This window comes from Bos indicus, chromosome 10 (genome assembly GCF_029378745.1).
Source record: "Bos indicus isolate NIAB-ARS_2022 breed Sahiwal x Tharparkar chromosome 10, NIAB-ARS_B.indTharparkar_mat_pri_1.0, whole genome shotgun sequence".
Lineage (NCBI taxonomy): Eukaryota > Metazoa > Chordata > Mammalia > Artiodactyla > Bovidae > Bos > Bos indicus.
This window is the reverse complement of record NC_091769.1, coordinates 23,482,993-23,505,488: the sequence shown is the minus strand read 5'-3', so window position 1 is coordinate 23,505,488 and position 22,496 is coordinate 23,482,993. Positions and strand designations below refer to the sequence as shown.

General features: G+C 38.9%; 3 gene segments (V, D, J or C); all 3 read left to right on the top strand.

The window, feature by feature from the left end:
* The first annotated feature begins 10,623 nt into the window (after positions 1 to 10,623).
* On the top strand, positions 10,624 to 11,519 carry LOC109564262 (T cell receptor alpha variable 26-1-like). The segment is given in 2 exon segments: positions 10,624 to 10,663; positions 11,107 to 11,519. Coding segments are annotated over 2 exon segments (453 nt in total).
* A 2,359-nt stretch (positions 11,520 to 13,878) lies between these two features.
* LOC109564473 (T cell receptor alpha variable 22-like) lies at positions 13,879 to 14,873 on the top strand. The segment is given in 2 exon segments: positions 13,879 to 13,964; positions 14,157 to 14,873. Coding segments are annotated over 2 exon segments (372 nt in total).
* Positions 14,874 to 17,861: 2,988 nt separating this feature from the next.
* On the top strand, positions 17,862 to 19,993 carry LOC109564253 (T cell receptor delta variable 1-like). The segment is given in 2 exon segments: positions 17,862 to 17,952; positions 19,674 to 19,993. Coding segments are annotated over 2 exon segments (411 nt in total).
* Positions 19,994 to 22,496: the final 2,503 nt, after the last annotated feature.

Genomic DNA, 22,496 nt, shown 5'->3' with positions numbered 1-22,496 from the left:
TGATTCTGGAGCTCCCTAAAATAAAGTCTCTCATGGTTTCCATTGTTTCCCCTGATGCCCTAGTTTTAAATTTTAAAAAATCCCATTTTAAAAGGCAAATTGTTCCTCCCCAAACAATATTAGTGTGAGTAAACTCTTTCTTTTCAAGCTTTGACAAACATATATACCACTTAAATTAGAAATCATTCTGTGAAGAATTGGTTATAAAGTCAGCAATTTTAGATTCAGCCACAGCAGGGCAGCATCCGCAAACCCGCCCTGCTTTTTAAGATGTGTGAGTAAAATAGGGGTAAGTCTGATTGGCTGTCTCAAATGGCAGTCACTCCTTTCTTTTTTCTTTGCAAAAGGCAGTGTAGACCACAGAAACGTGTGTGGGGCTGGAAAAGCTTGTCCCAGGGAAACCCTTTAGGAGGAGGCAGATTCAGCAACTCTTCCTGATGAGGGAGAAGAGGGAAATGCTGCTCATAGCACCAGTGTTGATCTTATGGATGCAAATACCACGTGAGTTTGGGGTTTCCCTGATTGCTTCCAGAGAATTCTGCACAGTGAAATATTATCTGCAGGAAACTGTAAGAATGAAATTTTCTGATAGAGAGCAGGATGTTGAGAAAAACTCAGAAACTAAAAAGTGGAAAGATGGAGGGAGTTGGGCAGGGACACATGGAAAGAAGGAGAAAAATACACAAGAAGAATGAGAGAGACCGTTGGAGCTGAGAAAATAGACATCTGATTAGACTTTCTCTGATACTTCTCACTGTTTTCTCAACAGAAGTGAACGGACAACAGATAAGTCAAATTCCTAAATTCTTGCCTCTACAAGAAGGAGAGAACTTCACCACGTACTGCAATTCCTCAAGCATTTTAAGCAGCTTACAGTGGTATAAGCAGAGGCCTGGGGGAAGTCCTGTCCTCTTGATGATATTAGCTAAGGGTGGAAAAGTGAAGACGGAGCAGAGACTGACAGGTCGGCTTGGAGAGACCAGAAAGCACGGCTCCCTACACCTCGCAGCTGCCCAGCTCTCAGATGTAGGAACCTACTTCTGTGCGGGGCACAGTGCTCTGGAAGCACCTGCTGTCTGTCCTCAGACCTCACTGTGGGCTCCAGGGGTCGCTCCTCCTCATCTCTCCTCAGGGCAGGGGCCAGAGAAAGCTGATGTCACCATATCTATGAAGAAATTGAATTTTTAATTAAAAAAAAATCCCTGGATTCAGACAGTATTACTAGATAATTCTTTTGAAGTATTAGCATGAATTATACACTATTTCTTCCAGAAAAAAAGGAGAAAAGAATTCATCACTCATTTTATGAAGCTAGTGTTCCCCTGAAATTAAAATCAGACAAAGATCATAACAGAAAACTGCAGAGAAACATATTTCATGAATACAGACATAAAGTTTCTTAAAAATATTAGCAAGTAAAATTCATCTATATTAAAAGAGTAATATACCAAGCACAAATGGATTTTTTTCAAGGATGCACATTACTTCAAATTGAAAATCAGTTGATGAAATTCACCATATTAACAGGATAAAAGAAGAAAAATTACATCATGTTAATCTATGTAGAATAAACTTTTGCCAAAATTCAACAGTCAACTATGGTGAAGACTTTGAGAAACACAGGCAGAGTGGGGAAGTTCCTCCATAGCTAGCAGTATGCTTACTAACAAAAGACTGTATATGTTTCCCTAAGAAACAAGGGGAACAAGGCAAGCACATCCACTCTCATCCCTCTCCTTCAGCACAGAGCTAAATGTCAGAGTCAGTGCAATAAAGAAAGCAGATGTAAAGACAGTCTTGGACCAGAAAAGAAGCAAAAATGCCAGGCAATATGATTATATATATAGAAAATCTCAAAGAACATACCCCCCAAAACTCTCAGACCTATTGAGTTCAGCAACACCATAGGAAATAAGATAAATGTATGTAATCAATTTTATTTCTACATATTAGCAATGGACATGTGGACCTCAAAATTAAAAGTATAATACCATTTATAATGACTTGAAAAAAGACCCTGAATGGTCTTTTTTGTACTGAAAACTTGAACAGAATTTTTAAGCTGAAAACTACACAACACTGATGAAATAAAGAATACAGATGAAGAGACATAATGAGTTTGCAAACTGGAAGTTTCAAAGCACTAAACATGACAGGTCTCTCCAAATTTATATACACATGTTATAAAACTCCTGCTAAAATCCATCAGGATTTTAAAAAACAAATACAGGCAAGATTATTCTAAAATTTATATGTACAGGGAGAGACACTGGAATAATTTTTAAAATCTTGAAGAAGTAAGAAGTCAAAACAATCGGTCAATCTGATTTCAGGCTAGAGTCATCGAGGTTATTTGGTACTGGTGCAGGGATATACACACAGTTCAGTGGAAATAAACAGAAAACCCATAAATAGATCCACACAAATATACCCAACTGACCTTTTCTGGCAAAGTGTCAAATAAATTCGATAGAGGAAGGATAACCCTTTCAACAGATAGTGTTGGAGACAGTTGAAATCCATTGGCAGGAAAAATTAACCTTGATTCAGGTGTCACACTTCATACATACATTCTTTAAAATGGATCACAGACTTAAATGTAAAATGTTAAATTATAAAAAATTTTAGGGAAAAATACAGGACAAAAGTTTGATATGTGTATGGGCCAAGAGCCTTTGGACTTGACAACAAAACAACAGTCTATAAAATTTTTTAAAAATGACAAGCTAGACTTCAAATTAAGATCTTTTGCCCTGCAAAACAACTGTAAGAGCATAAAAGACAAGCTACCAACTGTGAAAAACTATTATTTGGAAACCATATATTCCACAAAGAAGTAATATTTAGAATATATAAATAACTCTCAAAGCTAAACAGTATTTAAATAAGGCAAACATTTCACTTAGACCATGGGCAAAGAGCTATTTCACCACAGAAGTATACAGATAGCAAATAAGCATATAAAAATATATTCAACATCATAAATCATTGGAGAAATACAATTAAAACCACAGTAAGATATCACTAAGAGCACAGTCTAGTGTGTGTGTGGTAGCAGCACAAGGTGGGGGCTTCCCAGGTGGCTGAGACGGTTCTGCCTGCAGTGTGGGAGACTTGAGTTAGATCCTGGGTGTGGAAGATCCTCTGGAGAAAGGAATGACAACCCACTCCAGTATTCTTACCTGGAGAATTCCATGAACAGAGGGGCCTGGCAAACTACAGTCCACGGGGTTGCAAAGAGTTGGACAAAACTGAGTGACTCAGGGAGGAGAGAAGGCACGCAAGGTGGATTTAATTTACATTTGTTGATGAGTAATGGTGTTGACATCAGCTGGATCATTGAAAAAGCAAGAGAGTTCCAGAAAAACATCTATTTCTGCTTTATTGACTATGCCAAAGCCTTTGACTGTGTGGATCACAATACACTGTGGAAAATTCTGAGAGATGGGAATACCAGACCACCTTACCTGCCTCTTGAGAAACCTGTATGCAGCTCAGGAAGCAACAGTTAGAACTGGACATGGAACAACAGACTGGTTCCAAATAGGAAAAGGAGTATGTCAAGGCTGTATATTGTCACCCTGCTTATTTAACTTCTATGCAGAGTACATCATGAGAAATGCTGGGCTGGAATGAAGATTTCCGGGAGAAATATCAATAACCTCAGATATGCAGATGACACCACTCTTATGGCAGAAAGTGAAGAGGAACTAAAAAGTCTCTTGATGAAGGTGGAAGAGGAGAGTGAAAAAGTTGGCTTAAGCTCAACATTCAGAAAAGGAAGATCATGGCATCTGGTCCCACCACTTCATGGGAAATAGATGGGGAAACAGTGGAAACAGTGTCAGACTTTATTTTTGGGGGCTCCAAAATCACTGCAGATGGTGATTGCAGCCATGAAATTAAAAGACGCTTACTCCTTGGAAGGAAAGTCATGACCAACCTAGACAGCATATTAAAAAGCAGAGACATTGCTTTGCCAACAAAGGTCTGTCTAGTCAAGGCTATGGTTTTTCCTGTGGTCATGTATGGGTATGAGAGTTGGACTGTGAAGAAAGCTGAATGCAGAAGAATCAATGCTTTTGAACTGTGGTGTTGGATAAGACTCTTGAGAGTTCCTTGGATTGCAAAAAGATCCAACCAGTCTGTCCTAAAGGAGATCAGTCCTGGGTGTTCATTGGAAGGACTGATGTTAAAGCTGAAACTCCAATATTTTGGCCACCTCATGGGAAGAGTTGACTCATTGGAAAAGGCCCTGATGCTGGGAGGGATTGGGGGCAGGAGGAGAAGGGGACGACAGAGCATGAGATGGCTGGATGGCATCACTGACTCGATGGACATGAGTTTGAGTGAACTCTGGGTGTTGGTGATGGACAGGGAGGCTTGGCATGCTGTGATTCATGGGGTCACAAAGAGTCGGACATGACTGAGAGACTGAAGTGAACTGAACTGAACTGAATGGTGTTGAACACATTTTCCTAAGCTTTTTGGCCATTTGGGTGATTTCTTTTGAGAAGTTTCACTTTGCACCATTTGCTTATGTATTTTTAGGTTGTAGATTATTTATTTTTACCACTGTAAAATGTATAGGAATGTTTGTAATTCTGTATTCAAGTTGTTTATCAGATACATGCATTCATATGCACTCAGTCCACTTCAGTCATATCCTACTCTTTGCCACCCTATGCACAGTAGCCTGCCAGGCTTCTGTGTCCATGGGGATTCTCCAGGCAAGAATACTGGAGTGGGTTGTCATGCTGTCCTCCAGGGGATCTTCCCAAGCCAGGGATTGAACCCACGTCTCCTGTATCTCCTGTATTTCAGGCAGATTCTTTACCCACTGAGCCACCTGGGAAGCCCTTATCAGATATACACAACATAAATATTTTAACCCAGTCTATAACTTGTGTTTTCATTCTCTAGGTGGTGTGTTTGGGGAACAGGTATATTTAATTTTGAAAGAGTGAAATTTAATATTTTTCCTTTTCTGATTGGGTTTGTATGTATGCTTTTGAAGGAATCTAAGTTGTCAAATTTATAAAGAAATTCTCCTGTATTTTTAAGAAGTTTTATAGTTTCATCGATCACATTTAGATCTTGTATCCATCTAGAGTTAATTTTTTTATGTTATGAGGAAGGAGTCAAGGTACTTTCAAAAGATGCAAATAGCCAGTTGCCAGAAATGCAATTAAAACCACAATAAGATATCACTGAGAGCACATTCTAGTGTTTGTGTGGTAGCAGCACAAGGTGGGGGCTTTCCAGGTGGCTAAGATGGTAAAGAGTCCACCTGCTATGTGGGAGACCTGGGTTCAATCCCTGGGTCAGGAAGATCCCTTGGAGAAGGGCATGGCAACCCACTCCAGTATTCTTGCTTGGAGAATCACATGGACAGAGACTGACTAGTTACAGTTCATAGCATCACAAAGAATCAGACACACTCAGACATGACTGAGCAACTGACACTAGCTATTATCCCAGAAAGACCATCTTTTTCCCCATAGAATTGCATAGACAGTTTTGGAGAAAATCAATTGATGATGTGTACATATGGACCTATTTTTGGATTTGATCCTGCTTACTCATCTTTATTTTATCCTCTTTCCAACAGAACATTCTGTCCTAATTACTGGGGCTTCATATACATTTTGATATCTGGAAATGCAATTCAAACTTTCTTCTTTTTCAAGGTTTATTTTAGGTCTTTGAATTTCCACCAAACTTATAGAATTAGCTTCTCAACGTCTACCAAAATTCATTGCTAATATTTAGATTGGGCTTGTGTTGAATTTATGGATTCATTTTGGATAATTTACATCTTGATATATGGAGTCTTATGTTATTCCCTTTTATGTAGATCCTGTCTATTTTTTTTTTTTTGGTAGAGGACTGTATACCTTTGTGTTAAATTAATTCCCATGTATTTAATAAATGAAATTTAAATTTCACTTTCTAATGATTTCACTAGTATCTAGAAATAAAATTTATATTTGTGTTTATAGTGACTGTATCAGAGAAGGCAATGGCAACCCACTCCAGTACTCTTGCCTGGAAAATCCCGTGGATGGAGGAGCCTGGTGGGCTGCAGTCCTGGGGTCGCGAAGAGTCGGACACGACCGAGCGACTTCACTTTCACTTTTCACCTTCATGTATTGGAGAAGGAAATGGCAATCCATTCCAGTGTTCTTGCCTGGAGAATCCCAGGGACGGGGGAGCCTGGTGGGCTGCCGTCTTTGGGGTCGCACAGAGTCGGACACAACTGAAGCGACTTAGCAGCAGCAGCAGCAGCAGTGACTATATTAATTTCCCTATTGGTTCTAGCTCTTGTAGTTTGCTTATAGACTCTTTTGCATCTTCTACATGCATCTATGAATAAAAATGGTTTACTTCTCCCTTTTTAGCCTTAATACATCTTATTGCCTTTCCTGGTTTGATGCCAGGCCCTTCAGGAAGATGGTGAATAGAAGCAGTGATAGTCTACCTGTCTTGTTTGTGATCCTTTAGAGACTAGTATTGATTTTTGATATTTTCATTGATACTCTTTATTAGATTCAGGAATTTCTCTTCCATTTCTGGACTGTTAAAAGTATTCATCATACAGAGGTATTAGCCTTTTGTCAAGTCATCTGGATTTTCTGAAAGTAAGTTATGGGCATTATTTTGGTTTTCATCAAGCAAAGGAAGATAACTTCACCTCATATGGTCTTAGAGATATAATCCTATAAAATTAAGAACTCTGAAAAGAGCCAATAGTCAAGAATACATTTTTAGATTCCTCATGGTCATACAGAGTAATTTTTGTTTTTCAGTATTGTTTCAAAGGACGTTTGGTAGTGGTTTTTACCATCTTCTAAAAACAAAGGCGAAGAACCCAACAAACAAAAAATGTACTAGTAATTGCTTTTCTTCTGCTTTTTGCTAGTATAATGAAAGTGAAAGTGAAGTCGCTCAGCCATGTCCGACTCTTTGCGACCCCGTGGACTGTAGCCTACCAGGCTCCTCCCTCCATGGGATTCTCCAGGCAAGAGTACTGGAGTGGGTTGCCATTCTCCTTCTCCAGGGGATCTTCCTGAGGGATTGAACCCGTGTCTCCGGGCATTCCAGGCAGACACTAAACTAATACACTCATACTTACTTTAAATAATTCATTTTTTTTGTTCTTATATTTTCATTAGTAGTGCTTGTTGGCTGACGTGTGTGTGTGTGTGTGATTTACCACAGAACAGGCTCCCAGTGAATACTTATGAATATTTGTTAAATGAATGAAGCATGATTACCATGATGTTTACTCCCATGTCTTAAATATAATTTTCCTCCATCTTAGATTTTGAATGTTTTTTCCCTATTGTTGAACTTGCCCATAATTATAACCCTTTATTTATCCTGTTAGAGTCTTTTTAACATGCTTTCCATAAAATTGGAAGATTGTTTTCAGAATAGTGGCTCAGCACAATTTCTTTCTTTCACTAAACTCATGAATAAAGATTCAACTATTCACTCAGGAAACATTCTTGAGTTTCCAGACTGTAACAACCTCTCTTATAAATGCTTGAATTATGTGGACTTTTGAAGTAACCTTTAAATATGGGAAGGTTAAAGACAAATGGAAAAATGAAAGAGACGTCAACAATGGAGAATCATAATAGGGGTTTTACTGAAATAAAACAGTCAAAAATAATTTATGGCTAAGCAAACACAGGTGAGTACAAAGGTTTTACAACTAAGTTTTTTTTTTTTTCTTTTGAACTTTTGGTTTTGTACTGAGGTAGAGCCAATTAAGAATGTTGTGATAGTTTCAGGTGAACAGTGAGGGGATCAGGCATGCATGTACATGTATCCATTCTCCCCCAATTCCCCTCCCATCCACGTAATGTTGAGCAGAGTTCCATGTACTACAATAGGTCCTTGTTGGTTATCCATTTTAAATATAGCAGTGTATACATGACCATCCTAAATTCCCTAACTATCCTTTTCCCCTGATTACATAAGTCTGTTTTCTAAGTCTGTGAGTCTTGTTCTGTTTTGTAAGTAAGTTCATTTGTATCATTTCGTTTTAGATCTCACATACAAGGGATGCCATATGATATTTCTCTGTCTGACTTACTTCACTCAGTATGAAACGCTCTAGGTCCATCCATGTTGCTACAGATGGCATTATTTTATTTCATTCTTTTTAATGGCTGGGCAATATTTCATTGTATATATACATCACATCTTCTTTATACGCACCTCTGTTAATGAACAATTAGGTTACTTCTTTTACCTTCAAATTTGAGCTTTCCAAAACGTTGGATGCTCAGAAGTGTTCGAGTTTGGGAAATCCCATGGGCAGAGAAGCCTGGTGGTCTACAGTCCATAAGGATACTGGAGTGGGTTGTCATCTCCTTCTACAGGGTATCTTCCTGGTCCAGGGATCGAACCCATGTCTCCTGTATCTCCTACACCGGCAGGCAGATTCTTACTGCTAAGCCATCTGGGAAGCCCCCTTTTAAGAGATCATATAGTAGTACTATAGTGCTCAGTCATGTCCAACTTTTTGAGACCCCATGAACTGTTGTAGACTCCCAGGCTCCTCTGTCCATGGCATTCTTCAGGTAAGAATACTGGAGTGCATTGCCATTTCCTCCTCCAGGAGATCTTCCCGACTCAGAGGCTAAACCTGCATCTCCTGCTTCTTCTCCATTGGCAGGCAGACTCTTTACTACTGAGCCATACTTGTGAACTTTTGGCCTGGGTTTAGTTCTGCAGTTCAATTACTCAGTCACTGGAGGGGGCTGCTTCAACTGAAAACAGCTGTCCTTTCTGGGAGAAAGAAAGGGAAAAGTGTTTTCCACTGATGTGCCAAAGAAATAGGAAAAATGACATACTTCCATTCTCTCTCTCTCTTTTTTGAACGCTTAAATATTCATTTCCTGTTAAAAAGAACGAGTTACCCTGTGGTTCGAATACCTTTATGCTGAACTACAAAGTCACTTTTATTTCTGAAATAGTTCCAGAAAAAAAAAAAAGAAAGAAAGAAAGAAAAAAGGAAATAGAAATCTAAAAGTAAGGAAGAGTAAGATCAAAATGTTCTGGTAGATTCCATCCACAGTCCCAACAGAAGCCATTCCCTCTAAAGGCTGCATCTCTAATTCAGTGCATTTCACGATATCAGGTCCTTATGTTTCCCACCACCAATTTAGATATTTCTGAGAAGGCTGTCTCTACATTTAAAAGCTACAGCTTTGCATACTTTTATTTGAAAAGGTATTTATTCCAACACACCTTTCAGTGTTTTAGTATATTGCATACAAAAAATATCTGCTATCCATGTTTGAGCATAACTTTTCCACCACCCATACTGTTCCTTTACATAACGGGTGACACGCAATATATTACACATAGTACAATTTTGAGGGAGGAGATGGTTGTTGGGTTTATAGACCACCTATCTTTCCATTTGCAGAGACTAGAATGGAGAACTGAGGCTGTTTTTGAGTTGATGAGAGTAGATAGGTGATGAAGGAAGGATTCAGATGGAACCACCCTCTGTGGTCAGTGGAGTTGGAATGAGTGATCTTCCCTGACAGAGACTTTACTATGGTCCCAACATCCCAACATTGGGAAGATGTTATTCTCTTTTGACAACTTGTACTTTATAATCCCTGGCTGAGTGTCTGTGGTCAAGGATTTTGGATATCTTAGCCCAACAGCCTAAGCCCTTTCCATGTACCTTCCTGAACACTACTTTCTCTGTTTGCCTCCTCTGATTATCTTTTCCCTTCCCTATTACTTATGCTTTTATCCCTTCCTCTGACTTTTTCTGCCACTTACATCCACCCTACACTCCACCCCGACTTTGTTTGCATTCCTTCCTGTCTTTTCTCTCTGCTTCAGCATCCTTGGTGCACAGCACCTACAAGCAAGGGCATAGAGAACATGAGGATTAAAGATCACTCTTCAAGAAGAATGAGGTGAACACCATCTGAGTCATCAGTTACTATATCAAGAACAGATGCACTGAGAAATGTTTACCTAGATGGTGGTAGACACGTGATTCCAAGGACCTTTACAGGAGCCCAGAACTCCAGGTTGTATAGCTTTCATCTCAACGTTACTAATATTTTCTGTCCTCCAGAGAACATCACTGCCTGATCTGGAGTTTCACATACATTTTCTGGAATATGGATGGAAATTTTCATCTCCTTAAAACACAGAGCTCAGTACAGTTTTCTGGTATTAATTAATGTTTTCCATAAGCTTCATAGAACACCAATTTCTTTAAGGAACCAAATGATAGAACAATGGCTCTGGATAGATGGATCATTGTGATTGGTAAAAGTCATTGTAAAAGTCATTGTTCCTTTTACAGAGCCAGACTTTAAACTTCACAGAGGATGGCAGCAGACACCATGTGAGTTGAGGATGTCTCTCCTTCTTTGGAGGACATGACTAAAACAGGGGAGGAAGAGCTAGACAAGGAAATGCTTGATCATTGGCTAACAGATCCTGGCAACAACACACTGATACCTGCTCTGGTTCTAAGTCTCTACCAGCAGTAGTTCTTTCTGTTTTGTGGAAACAAGCCTAGGAGCAGACACAAGTCTGAGCTCTGAGCCCATGATCCTGGTTTCTCCTTGAAGTATGAGGCTGGTGACTGTAGTAACCGTGTTTCTGACCTTGGGTAAGTGTTCTGTGTCTACAAGAGATGACTTGAGGTCAAAGGGCCATGAAGTGTTATTTGCTCTCTACTCTCCCTGTGCTCTATTTAGCATTATAACAATGGAATTGAGAACTGATCTATGCATTTGCTAGGGAGCACAAACTTCTACATGACAGGTTAAATCATAGCCATGGTCCCAGAAGAGCACTTAGCAGTAAGCAGTTTGTAAGAAATCCCTGGATTTACTGAGCAAAGGACCCATGAGATAAAGGCTATAGAGTCTCAGATTCTTGCCATGTGTCTTTGGTATCTATATAATAAACACCAATGATATTTTGCAAGACATAGATAAAAACACTGGAATAGGGGGTAGGTTCAGACAGTTATGGGAATGTTATAGGCTTGATCCACAGAATTACACTGATTTGTGGTCAGGGGCTAATTTTATTTTCTTGACCCTTTAGGGACTGTGGTTGATGCTAAGACCACACAGCCCAATTCCATGGATTGTGCTGAAGGAGAAAATGTAAACCTGCCTTGTAACCACTCTACCATTGGTGGAGATGAATATATACATTGGTATCGGCAAAATCCCAATCAGAGTCCACAGTATGTCATTCATGGCTTACGAGGCACAGTGAACAGCAGCATGGCCTCTCTGACCATAGCTTCAGACAGAAAGTCCAGCACCTTGGTCCTGCCCCAGGTCACCCTGAGAGACACTGCTGTGTACTACTGCGTCCTGAGAGAGGCACAGTGGGACAGATGGGGCTGCACCTGTGCAGTATCTCTGGTGGGAAGAAGTGGGGACAGAGTGGGAAGAGCAGTCATGAGAGCAAATCTAGAGTCATCTGGAAGGAGAGTCAGAGAGCAGTAAGAGATGAGGAAAATGAAGGGAAAGGAAAGGGAAGAAGATGGATAAAGAAAAGAAGAGAAAGAGGACAAGGAATAAGCACCTAGTTTATTGATGTAGCTGAGAATAATTTTGAGGAATGTCAGAATCATAATTTTAGCATAGCAATAAAATAAAGAGGTGTTAATAATTTGTTATGGCTCCTCCTCATGTCAATCAAATGTTGGTTTCAGTGCGCTAGTCCCAACATAAGAAGTGGGAAACATACAAATAATTCTCCCTGTACCAAAGGCTTCTTTCATTTGGATCCAGGGCCAAATCTGGACTCTGACGTGTTATAGTTCTTCCACTTGTCAGAAACAAACTACTCTTTCTCTGAGAAAAATCTGAAATGTTATTGTTTCTAGTCTAGAACATTCATATTTCCCAGAAGAAGTTTTTTGAAAGAAACAAAAATTAAGTGAATAATAATTTTTCACTTTCTAGGGAAGTCTGGAAACCCTGCTTCTATAAAGAGTTTTCATCATTTTTGATATTCCCTAACAGCACATGGAACTTCCCCTTTGGCTCAGCAGTAAAGAATCTGCCTGCTGCAGAGGCTGCAGGAGAGAGACGAGGGTTCAATCCCAGGGTTAGGAAGATCCCCTGGAAGAGGGCAGGGCAACCCACTCCAATATTCTTGCCTGGGGCATCCCATGGACACAAGAGCCTGGCGGATTACAGACCCTAGAGTTGCAAAGAGTGGGACATGACTGAAGCGACTTAGCATGCAGGCATGCAAGCAGCATGTGGGGCTTACCCTGGTGGCTCAGTGGTAAAGAATCTGCCTGCCAGTGCAGATTCAATCCCTGGTTGGAGAACTAAGATCCCACATGCCTTGGAGCAACTAGGCTTATGTGTTGCTACTACTGAAGCATCCTTGAACTGTCCATCTGAATGCTAGTGTCTGCAGATCACTTCACTTTCACTGCAGTGAAAATATACAGGTCCTCCTCTTCCATCCCTTTTACCCCCAAATCTACTGACAGAGAATAGATATTATTTACAGAGTCTGAGATAAGAGCACCATCTAAAATTATCTTCACATGGCTTCAAAACTACTTATTTTTCTCTAAAATATCTTATTAAAATTAACAAGCAGAATACAAAACTAGTAATCAACAGTTTAAAAAATATATTTACAATAAAAATTTTATTTAAAATAATTTATTTTAAAATTAAAATTATAGATGCTTTAATAAAAATAAAACTATTACAATTAAATTTTCAATGTCCAGCTAGTGGTTAAGATAACTAATATTGCTCTTTATGCAGCCCTAGTCTAAAATAAATATATATCTTTTAAAGTAATCAGTACCATTTTTACAGAATCCATATATATACATTAATATGCGATATTTGTTTTTCTCTTTCTGACTTACTTCACTTTGTTTAACAGGCTGTAGTTTCATCCACCTCACTAGAACTGTCTCAAATGTGTTTTTTTATGGCTGAGTAATATTCCATTGTATATAGGTACCACATGTATATAGGTACCACAACTTCTTTATCCGTTCATCTGTTGATGGACCCTATTTGCAGGACAAACATAGAGATGCAGACATAGAGAACAGACTTTGGACACAGTAGGGGAAGGAGAGGGTGGGATGAATTGAGAATAGCATTGAAACATATACATTACCCTATGCAAAAGAGATAGCTAGTGGGAAATTGCTGTATGATGCAGGGAGCTCAACACAGTGCTCTGTGACAACCTATAGGAATAGGGGGAAGGTTCAAAGGGAGGGGACTTATGTATACTTCTGGCTGATTCACATCATTGTATGGCAGAAGCCAACACAACATTGTAAAGTAATTATCCTCCAATTAAAAATAAATTAATTAAAAAATAAATTTAAAAATACTGTTTAATACAGCAAAGTATTCCAGCCAATAGGAGCAACTTCTGATACTGTGCTGATTCATGAGCACCCTTTAGAACCACAAGTGAGAGCATAAGAGAAGCAAAAGCTGGATCCTCAGCACTTCTGGGAAAAAGCATTTCACTACGGAAGAATCTACTGCATTCATGCCATGTGAGAGGAGGACGGGGCTATACAGTTAATTTTTGCTTTCTTTTCCCTAAAATTCACCCAAATTCCAAATCAGAGTCTGTTCTCCAGTATGTTCTCAGAAAGTATCCCTTAAGTCATAAAATAATAATCTTTCTATTTCCTTCTCTCACTCTACCCCTGGCAGCACATTCTGAGTTGGTTGCGATGGGAGGGTGGGGCGTCAGGTCAGTGTTACCTGAGCAGGATTTGTTGGGTGAGCTGATTGGCTGCAGGAGCAGGAACGACTTACGTAGGACACTCACTCCCTCGGGGTTCTGTTAAGTGTCTTACAGTGAAAATGTCCCAACAAGAAAAGGAAGCATCATGAAAAGGCTAGCAGGCACTGTGCTGGGGCTTCTGTTTGCCCAGGTTTGCTGTGAGTTGGGGCTGCCCCACAGGGGATCTGAAGGAATGAGGCGCTGCTCTATTGTTGGGGGAGGGAGAGGAGCTGACAAGTCCTGAAGACTTTTTATCCTTCTCATCATCTATGGGGATGGGGAGGGCACTTTCAGGGTTTAGTAGGAGTTACAGTGACCCTCACCAGTGACTGTTTCTCTTTCCTCATCAGGTGTGCGAGGGGTGGATGTGGAGCAGAGTCCCCCAGCTCTGAGTCTCCAGGAGGGAGCCAGCTACACGCTTCAGTGTAACTTTTCCACTTCCTCACGGAGTGTGAATTGGTATCTTCAGAACTCTGGGGGCCGCATCATACAGCTGTTTTACATTCCTTCAGGGACAAAGCAGGATGGAAGATTAACGGCCACCACAGTCCCTAAAGAACGCCGCAGCTCACTGCACATTTCCTCTTCGCAGACCACAGACTCAGGCACTTACTTCTGTGCTGTGCAGCACAGTGCTCCCCAGGCACCTGCAGCCTGTACTCAAACCTGAAGATGAGGCTCCAGCCACACCTTGCTGTGTAGATGAAACACATACAAACAAACACACACACATCAGTGTGTGCATAACAAGTCTTAATATATTTAATAAAACTGAAATTATACAGAATTTATTCTTTGACCAAGATGGAAATGATATAGAAAATCAAGTGCAAAGAGATGTCTCTAGAAAGTCCAAAATATTTGCATTATATGTACTAACTTTAAAATAACTCTAGGTTAAAGAAAAAATTACCATGGCTATTAGAAAATATTTTGAAAGTAAATATTGTGAGAGCACATTATATAAATATGTGTGAGATGGAGCTCAAATAATACATAGAAGGAAATTTATCTTTTTAAGTACTACTTATATTACTAAAGAAAGATGTTAAAAAACTGTTATGAGGACTCAGCAAAAAATGATAGAAAAGCAAATTAAACCCAACATAAAATTAAAGATGTAATAATAAAATGTTCAGTTGGTGAAATATAAATAAAACTATAGTGATAACCATGAAATACAAATTTAATTTTGTTAAAATTATCAATAAAATTGATATATTCCTAGGTATAATTATCAAGGGAAAAAAGAAAAATTATTAATATAAATATAAGTAATAAAAAGGAGAACCATTCTACAAGCTCTATAATGTTATAAATGTAATGAAAGAATATCATTAACAAGTTTATGTCACTGAGTAAATGTGTAGAAATAGATCCACACAGGAAAACTTGTTTTTTGACAAATGCAAGGACAGTTCAATAGAGGTAACAACATAGTCTTCTGAGCAAATGAGGTTGGGATGATTGTATATTCTTCGGAAATAATTGAAAATTGACCTAAATATCACATCTTGTACAAAAAATTGTGTATAGTCTCAAAATGAACTATACATCCAACTATAAAATGTAATATTAAACCTTTTAGGAAAGACATAAGAGAATATCTTCATGACCTAGGGTTAGACAAAAAGATTTTTTACATAACACCAAAAACACACAGTCCATACAACATAAATAGCTTAGATTTCATCAAAAGTAAAAATGTTTGCTCTGTGAAAGAGACTATTAAGAGAAGGAAAAAGATAAACCACAGAATGGCAGGAAATATTTGCAAAATAAATTTTCATCAAAAAACTATTTAGAATACAATGTACTGTTCTAAACTCAGCAGGAAGAAACAAACAATCCAGTTGAAACATGGACAAAAGATTCAGACACTTTACCAAAGAGTATGTGGTAAGGAAATAAGCGTATAGAGAGATGGTCAGTGTTATTAGTAGTTAGGGAAGTGCAAATTAAGCCACAAAGAAATACCACTTCACATCTATCATAAAGGCTAAAATTAAAAATACTGACAATACCAAATTCTGGCAAAGATGCAGAGAAATTGGATCACTCATATTGCTGGTGGGCGAATGGTCCAGTAATTCTGGAAAACATTCCAAGACTTTTGCATAAGCTTAAATACTCACTTACCTTACAACTCAGCAAAGCACACTCCTGGGTAATTATGCTTGAAAAATGAAAAACATTCGCACAAAAATCTCTACCTGAATATTCATGGCAGCTATATTTGTGGTCACCAAAAACTGGAAATCAGCCAAGTATCTTTCACTGGGTAAATGCAACTGTAATACATCTTCTGTACAATGACATCTTACAGATTTTTCTCAACTTTCAATAGAGTTGTGTCTGAATAAACCATTTTCAGTTGAGAATATCGTAGGTGGAAAATACATTTAATATACCTAACCCAGCCTCTCCTGAAGGTGCTCAACATTTACATTAGCCTACAGATGGGAGAAATCATCTAACACAAAGTCTATTTTATACAAAAGTGTTGAAAATCTCATGTAATTTATTGAGTACCTTACTTAAAGTGGGGCTTCCCAGGTGATGCTGATGGTAAAGAACCTGCCTGCCAATAAGGGAGACACAAAAGACACAGTTCAGTCCCTGGATGGGGAAGATCCCCTGGAGGAGGACATGGCAGACCACTCCAGTATTCTTGCCTAGAGAATCCCATGGACAGGGGAGCCCACTGGGCTACAGTCCAGAGTGTCACAAAGAGTTGGACACGACAGCAGAGACTTAGCACACACACACTGAAAGTGAAAACCAGAATGGTTGTATGAGTACAGAATGAATGTAAGTGTGTCGGTTGTTTACGCTCATGATTTCAGGGCTGGCTAGGAGCTCAGCTCACTGCTGCCAGGAACTCAGCTCACTGCTGCTGCTCAGAGTCATCCAGAATGGTCCAGTCATTCTGGAATATATGCCACATGTTGCTAGGATGGGAAAAGATCAAATTTAAAAATTCCAAGTATGGTTTCTACTGAATGTGTATTGCTTTCTTACCACTGGGAAGTAAAAAAACCCGAAATCAATACCATAAATTGGTGACAGTTTGTAGCAATTAAAAGAAACAGATTACTGATACATTTAGCAGCCTAGATGGGCCTTCCTAGGTGAATCAATGGTAAAGAATCTGCCTGAAATGCAGAAGACCTGGGTTTTATCCTTGGGTTGGGAAGATTCCCTGGAGAAGGAAATGGCAACTCAGTCCAGTATTTTTGCCTGGGAAATTCCATAGTCAAAGGAGCCCGGCGGGCTACAATATATGGGGTCATAAAGGAGTCAGACAGGACTTAATGACTAAACAAATATAGCTTAGATGGATCTCAGGATGCTATGGTGAATGAAAAAAAAGTCAATCTCAGAGGTGACATGGTGTATAATTACGCTTATTGGATTATTATGATTATATACCTAGTATGATTCTACTTATGCAACATTCTCAAAAGGACAAAATGCAGAGATGAAAAGGGGATCAGTAGTTACTGGGGTTATAAAGAATTGCAGGGATGAGGAGGGTATGCAAAGAGGGTTTCTTTAGAGAAATGGAACAATTCTGTGTCATGATTTTAGTGGTGGTACAAGAACCTATATATGTGATAAAACTTCATAGAGCTTCATATCAAAACCAAAGAGCACATATAAAAACTGATGTGTAATATTATGGTCTGTATTTTGATAAAAAATTTTATCAGTATCAGTTTCCTAATATATATGTAATTATTATATTAATATATATCTATATTTTATAATATCATGCTGCTGCACAGGCTGCTGTTGTCATTCATGATCTCCTCTGCTTAGTTACAAATAATTTCAAGCCCAGGCATTTGTTGCCTGTCAGCACTCAGAAGTGAAATGGGACAGAAGAGTAGATGTCTCAGATAAATACAACCTTTCCTTTCTGCTTCACTCATTCACAAGTTATTTTGATCTTAAATTACATGAACTGGCACTGTTTTAGAACTTGTCTGTATTTTATTTTCTACTTGTCTATTTGCTTTCGGTTCTTTTATATTAATTCATCTCTTACAGCAATGAAGCCAAATGGAAGGTTGACAGCTGCGTTCCACATGGACATGAAACAGTGCAGAGAACTTCAGTCACCAGCTTCTGTGGGGTTGACAGGTACTAAGTGTTTGCAGTCTGTAGATATTGAGTTTCATAGGAGTGCATTATAGCAGTACATCAGAGAAAACTCCAGCATGTCTATCTTAACTTTATTTTACAAAGAGAAATAATAAAGAGTGACTAACAAGTGAGACTGAATACTCTGGACCAATGAGACAGAAAATGTGACATGATAATTCTAGGACACATGATCTAATAAGTGCAATTCTACATTTAGAGGTAACAGGATTGAATACCCTGATCCCCCTCAAAGTCTAATACATAAGAATCAATATCAGATTTCAAAACAATATTTTATTCCTGTTATAATTTCATTTAAATACAAACCACTGAATAGGCTCTGAAATTCAGATGGACTGATTTTTTAAAAATCATTTCATGTTGAAGTAATTTTATTTATTGAAAAATCTGAGTAGAGCCCTGGAACTCAGTAAAAGAAAATAGAGAGAGATATACATTAATTATTTTGGATAAGATTGCTTTTCACCCAGAAGGCCTAAGGTCTGTGAATATTTTAAAACAGTCACTAGATTCTGGATGGAGACAAGTAAGTAAGGGCTAATGAATGACTAATCAGTAGATTACAAGAATGTTTCATAGGCTGTACAAAGTTATATCTTAAACAGGATGGAAAAAATCATTTTACTGAAAATAACTGATGTATGTCAACTTGTTTAATCTTCAGTTTGCCTCAGTTCAAACCTTTAATATTAATTGCTTTCTTCATGCCCCTTTTCAGGATCTGCCAGACGTAATGGCCAGGGAAAAATAGGTAGACAAAGTAAAGATTTGTGGTGAGCCAGACAGTAGTCATATACTTAAAGCTATGGTTTTCCCAGTAATCACGTATGGATGTGAGAGTTGGACCATAAAGAAAGCTGAGTACCAAAGAATTGATGCTTTTGAACTGTAGCATTGGAGAAAACTCTTGAGAGCCCCTTGGGCTGCAAGGAGATCAAACCAGTCCCTCCTAAAGGAAATCAGTCCTGAATATTTACTGAAAGGACTGATACTGAAGTTGAAACTCTGATGCTTTGACCACCTAATGCGAAAAACTGACTCATTTGAAAAGACCCTGATGCTGGGGAAGATTGAAGGCAGGAGGAGAACAGGATGACAGAGGATGAGATGGTTGGATGGCATCACCGACTCAATGGCCATGACTCTGAGTAAACTCTGGGAGTTGGTGATGGACAGGGAGGCCTGGCATGCTGCAGTCCATGGGGTCGCAAAGAGTCAGACACGACTGAGCCACTGAACTGAACTGAGACTTTTTCCATCTGTGCACAGACCATGTGGTTGATCTACATGACAAACCCCACTTCCTGTCTTGGGGGAGAGTCACAAGGAACCCAGGTACTGTGTATATGTGCTCTCAGGCACTTAAAGACACTGAACTCTCAGCTTGAGGCAGAATTAAACAGATTTGTGCAGGGGAATCCATGCCTCATGTCGCTCTCCAGTCTGCTCTGGGTGTTCCTGGCTTTAACCTTCTCTGGTAGGGATGCTTCCAAGCATGGGTGCGAGTGTTCAGGGTGAAAGGCCTGCACACAGACACATGGTGCTTCACCGGGACTTGGGGAGGAAAGGAGGATTGGGGAAAAGCAAGCATCTTATGCTTGCAGTTTGTTTGTAAATATATGGGTCCAAAATTAGTGCAATTTCTACATTATTTTGTTCACTATTTCAACTCTGTTTTTTTTTAATTTTTTCCACAGGATCCAGTGTGGCCCAGAAAGTTACTCAAGACCAACCAGACATAACCAGTCAAGTGGGGCAGTCAGTTACTCTGAACTGTCAATATGAAGTCAATTGGTACAGGATCTCCTACTCCATTGTTTGGTACAAGCAGCTTCTCAGTGGACAGATGACTTACCTCATTCGTCAGTATTCAGAAAATGGGAATGCAAGGGATGGCCGCTACTCTGTAAACTTCCAGAAAGCAGATAACTCCATCAGCCTCACTATTCCAGCTTTACAGCTGGAAGATACTGCAAAGTACTTCTGTGCTCTCACAGGCTCACAGTGCTTGAAGTAATGGGAAAAGCTGAACAAAACCCCCAGAGCTTAATAAAAGAGAGCCTCCCTGCTGCAGGACTCTAGCTGAAATGCACACCTGCAGATCCCAGCAAGAAATGGTAATCGTGTGGTTGCTTCATCTGTGGTCTGGACCATAGGATTTAATTGGAAATAAAAGCTTCTTCCTTGTTATTTGATGTCCAGAGCAATTTTCTACTGTTAACATTCTCTTCTTGAATTTTTGACTTTAAATCAATCATACAGAACATGTGTAAAGTTGTCTAAACTCGGTCCACAAATCATTAAAAGTGACAGTTTCACTAAAATACACTCATCAGAAATCTAGGTATAGTTACTTGGAATCGTCATAAAAATAATTTCCTTAGTCCTTTGTTCTTAGTCTTGTGTCACTGAAGGTACAATCAAAGAAGCAGAACCACCAGTGGTGTGGAATGAGAAATTAGTTATAAAGATTAGAACTCAGGTAATTGCTAGATCTGGTGGAAGAGTATATACAAAACTGTTACCTTGGTATCTGATGTTGACAAACATCATTGTTTGTTACAAACTCATTGTTTGTTAGCTAGAGTAATATTTGAAGAAGAAAGTTGGATATAGACCAGAGCATGGACAAACTATGACCCATAGGGACAAACTAGAGCCATTAGGTAAATGGAAACCACAAAGACACACTAAAATTTGTCTGTTTCACCTCCTTCAGTCTCACAGTAATGGGTGACCTTAGGAGAAGTGGGTGTCATTTGGCGTCATGCTACCTGCATACTTGGCCCAAAACAGAGAAGACAAGGAGGAGGTTTGGTGGGAAGTGAAGGAGTTGTGAGCCAACAATAAGTTGAGCTATCAGATCAGCAGCAACATGAGTGAACAACCATAGTCCCTGGAGCCCTGTACCAACCCCAAAAACATAAAACCTATGGCTACTTCATCACAATCACCTTGCAAATGTTACACAAATTTTTTTTGTGGCCAACCCTAACCAAGAACAATACGAGAAGCACTTTCTGGGAAAGATATTTCCAGTTAGTTAAGATATTACAAAGCTGCTACAGTACCCTCTTTGTCAACCTGGCATCCATCTGTACTCTCTTAACAACTTTTGAATAAAGAAAGTAAAACTATGCTTCTTGCTAACGTTGTTGTTGCTGTTCAGTCACTAAGTCATGTCTGACTTTTTGTGACCCCATGGACTGCAGCATGCCAGGCTCCTCTATCCTCCACCATCTCCTAGAGTTTGCTCAAATTCACGTCTCTTGATTTGGTAATGCTATCTAACCATCTCATCCTCTGCTGCCCCCTTCTCCTTTTGTGTTCAATCTTTCCCAGAACCAGGGTCTTTCCCAATGAGTGGCTCTTCTCATCAAGTGGCAAATTACTGTAGTTTCAGCTTCAGCATCAGTCCTTCCAATGAATATTCAGGGTTGATTTCCTTTAGGATTGACTGGCTTGATCTCCTTGCAGTCCAAGGGACTCTCGAGTCTTTTCCACCAACACAGTTCTTGCTAATATAATGCAGTAATTCCTCATTCAACCCAAAGATTCTAACCTCATCCTGCAAAGTTTATAGCAAGTTTATTTATCCATTTTGGGGTGAAGTTATTTTCTTTTCTAGCTAAGCCACATTCTCCCATTGAATCCTTTATCTTCACTACTAAGCTATAATAAGACATAAGATTGACTTATATTAGCATATCTTATGTTACTACATGCAGGTAAATAGGAGAGGGGAGTTAAAATTGGTTAAGTAATACATAAATATATTCATATCAAAATGAAAAACAAATTCACATAAGCATTATTGTTCTCATTCCTGCAAATGACCACATCATTATAGCTGGTATTTATAACTACCTCTTCTATTACCCATCCCATAACCTCTTTGCTCATAGCAAGCATTTCCATTCACTGCTATACTTGACTTCCTATAAAACGATCTCCTTATTCAGGAACAATGCTATGAGGAAAGCCATAAGTTTGATAAGGAATTCTGCAATTCCACCACTCTGGTTTTGGCAGAAGATTGTGACTTTCACTGCAATGCATTGAAGGCAAATTCAAAAATCTATTTAAGTGGAAACAATCTTGCCAATACCCACGGAAACTTTCCATATTGTATTCTGGGAAACATCATTAAGAATGATACCTAACTTCACATCAGAAGCAATAGAAGCCACCAAGGTAAAATATTTTTAAAATGCTTAAAGAGAAAAAACAAACAAAACTTTCAAGGTAGTATCTTATGAACATGAAAATGTGTTTTTAAATTGTGTTTGTTATAAATCACTACACTAAGAGTTTTGAAAGGCAGTGCACAGACTGATAAACTATATTTGCAATATGTATTTCTTAAAAAGGACTCAGATGAAGATTATGTTAAACAGAATATGTTAAAATTTCCTCAAATCAATAAGAAAACAGATAATGAGAATGACAAAATCTTGGAAAGCCAACTGAGAAATGTGATATCCAATAGGTAATAAATATATAAAAACTTTAATGAAAAT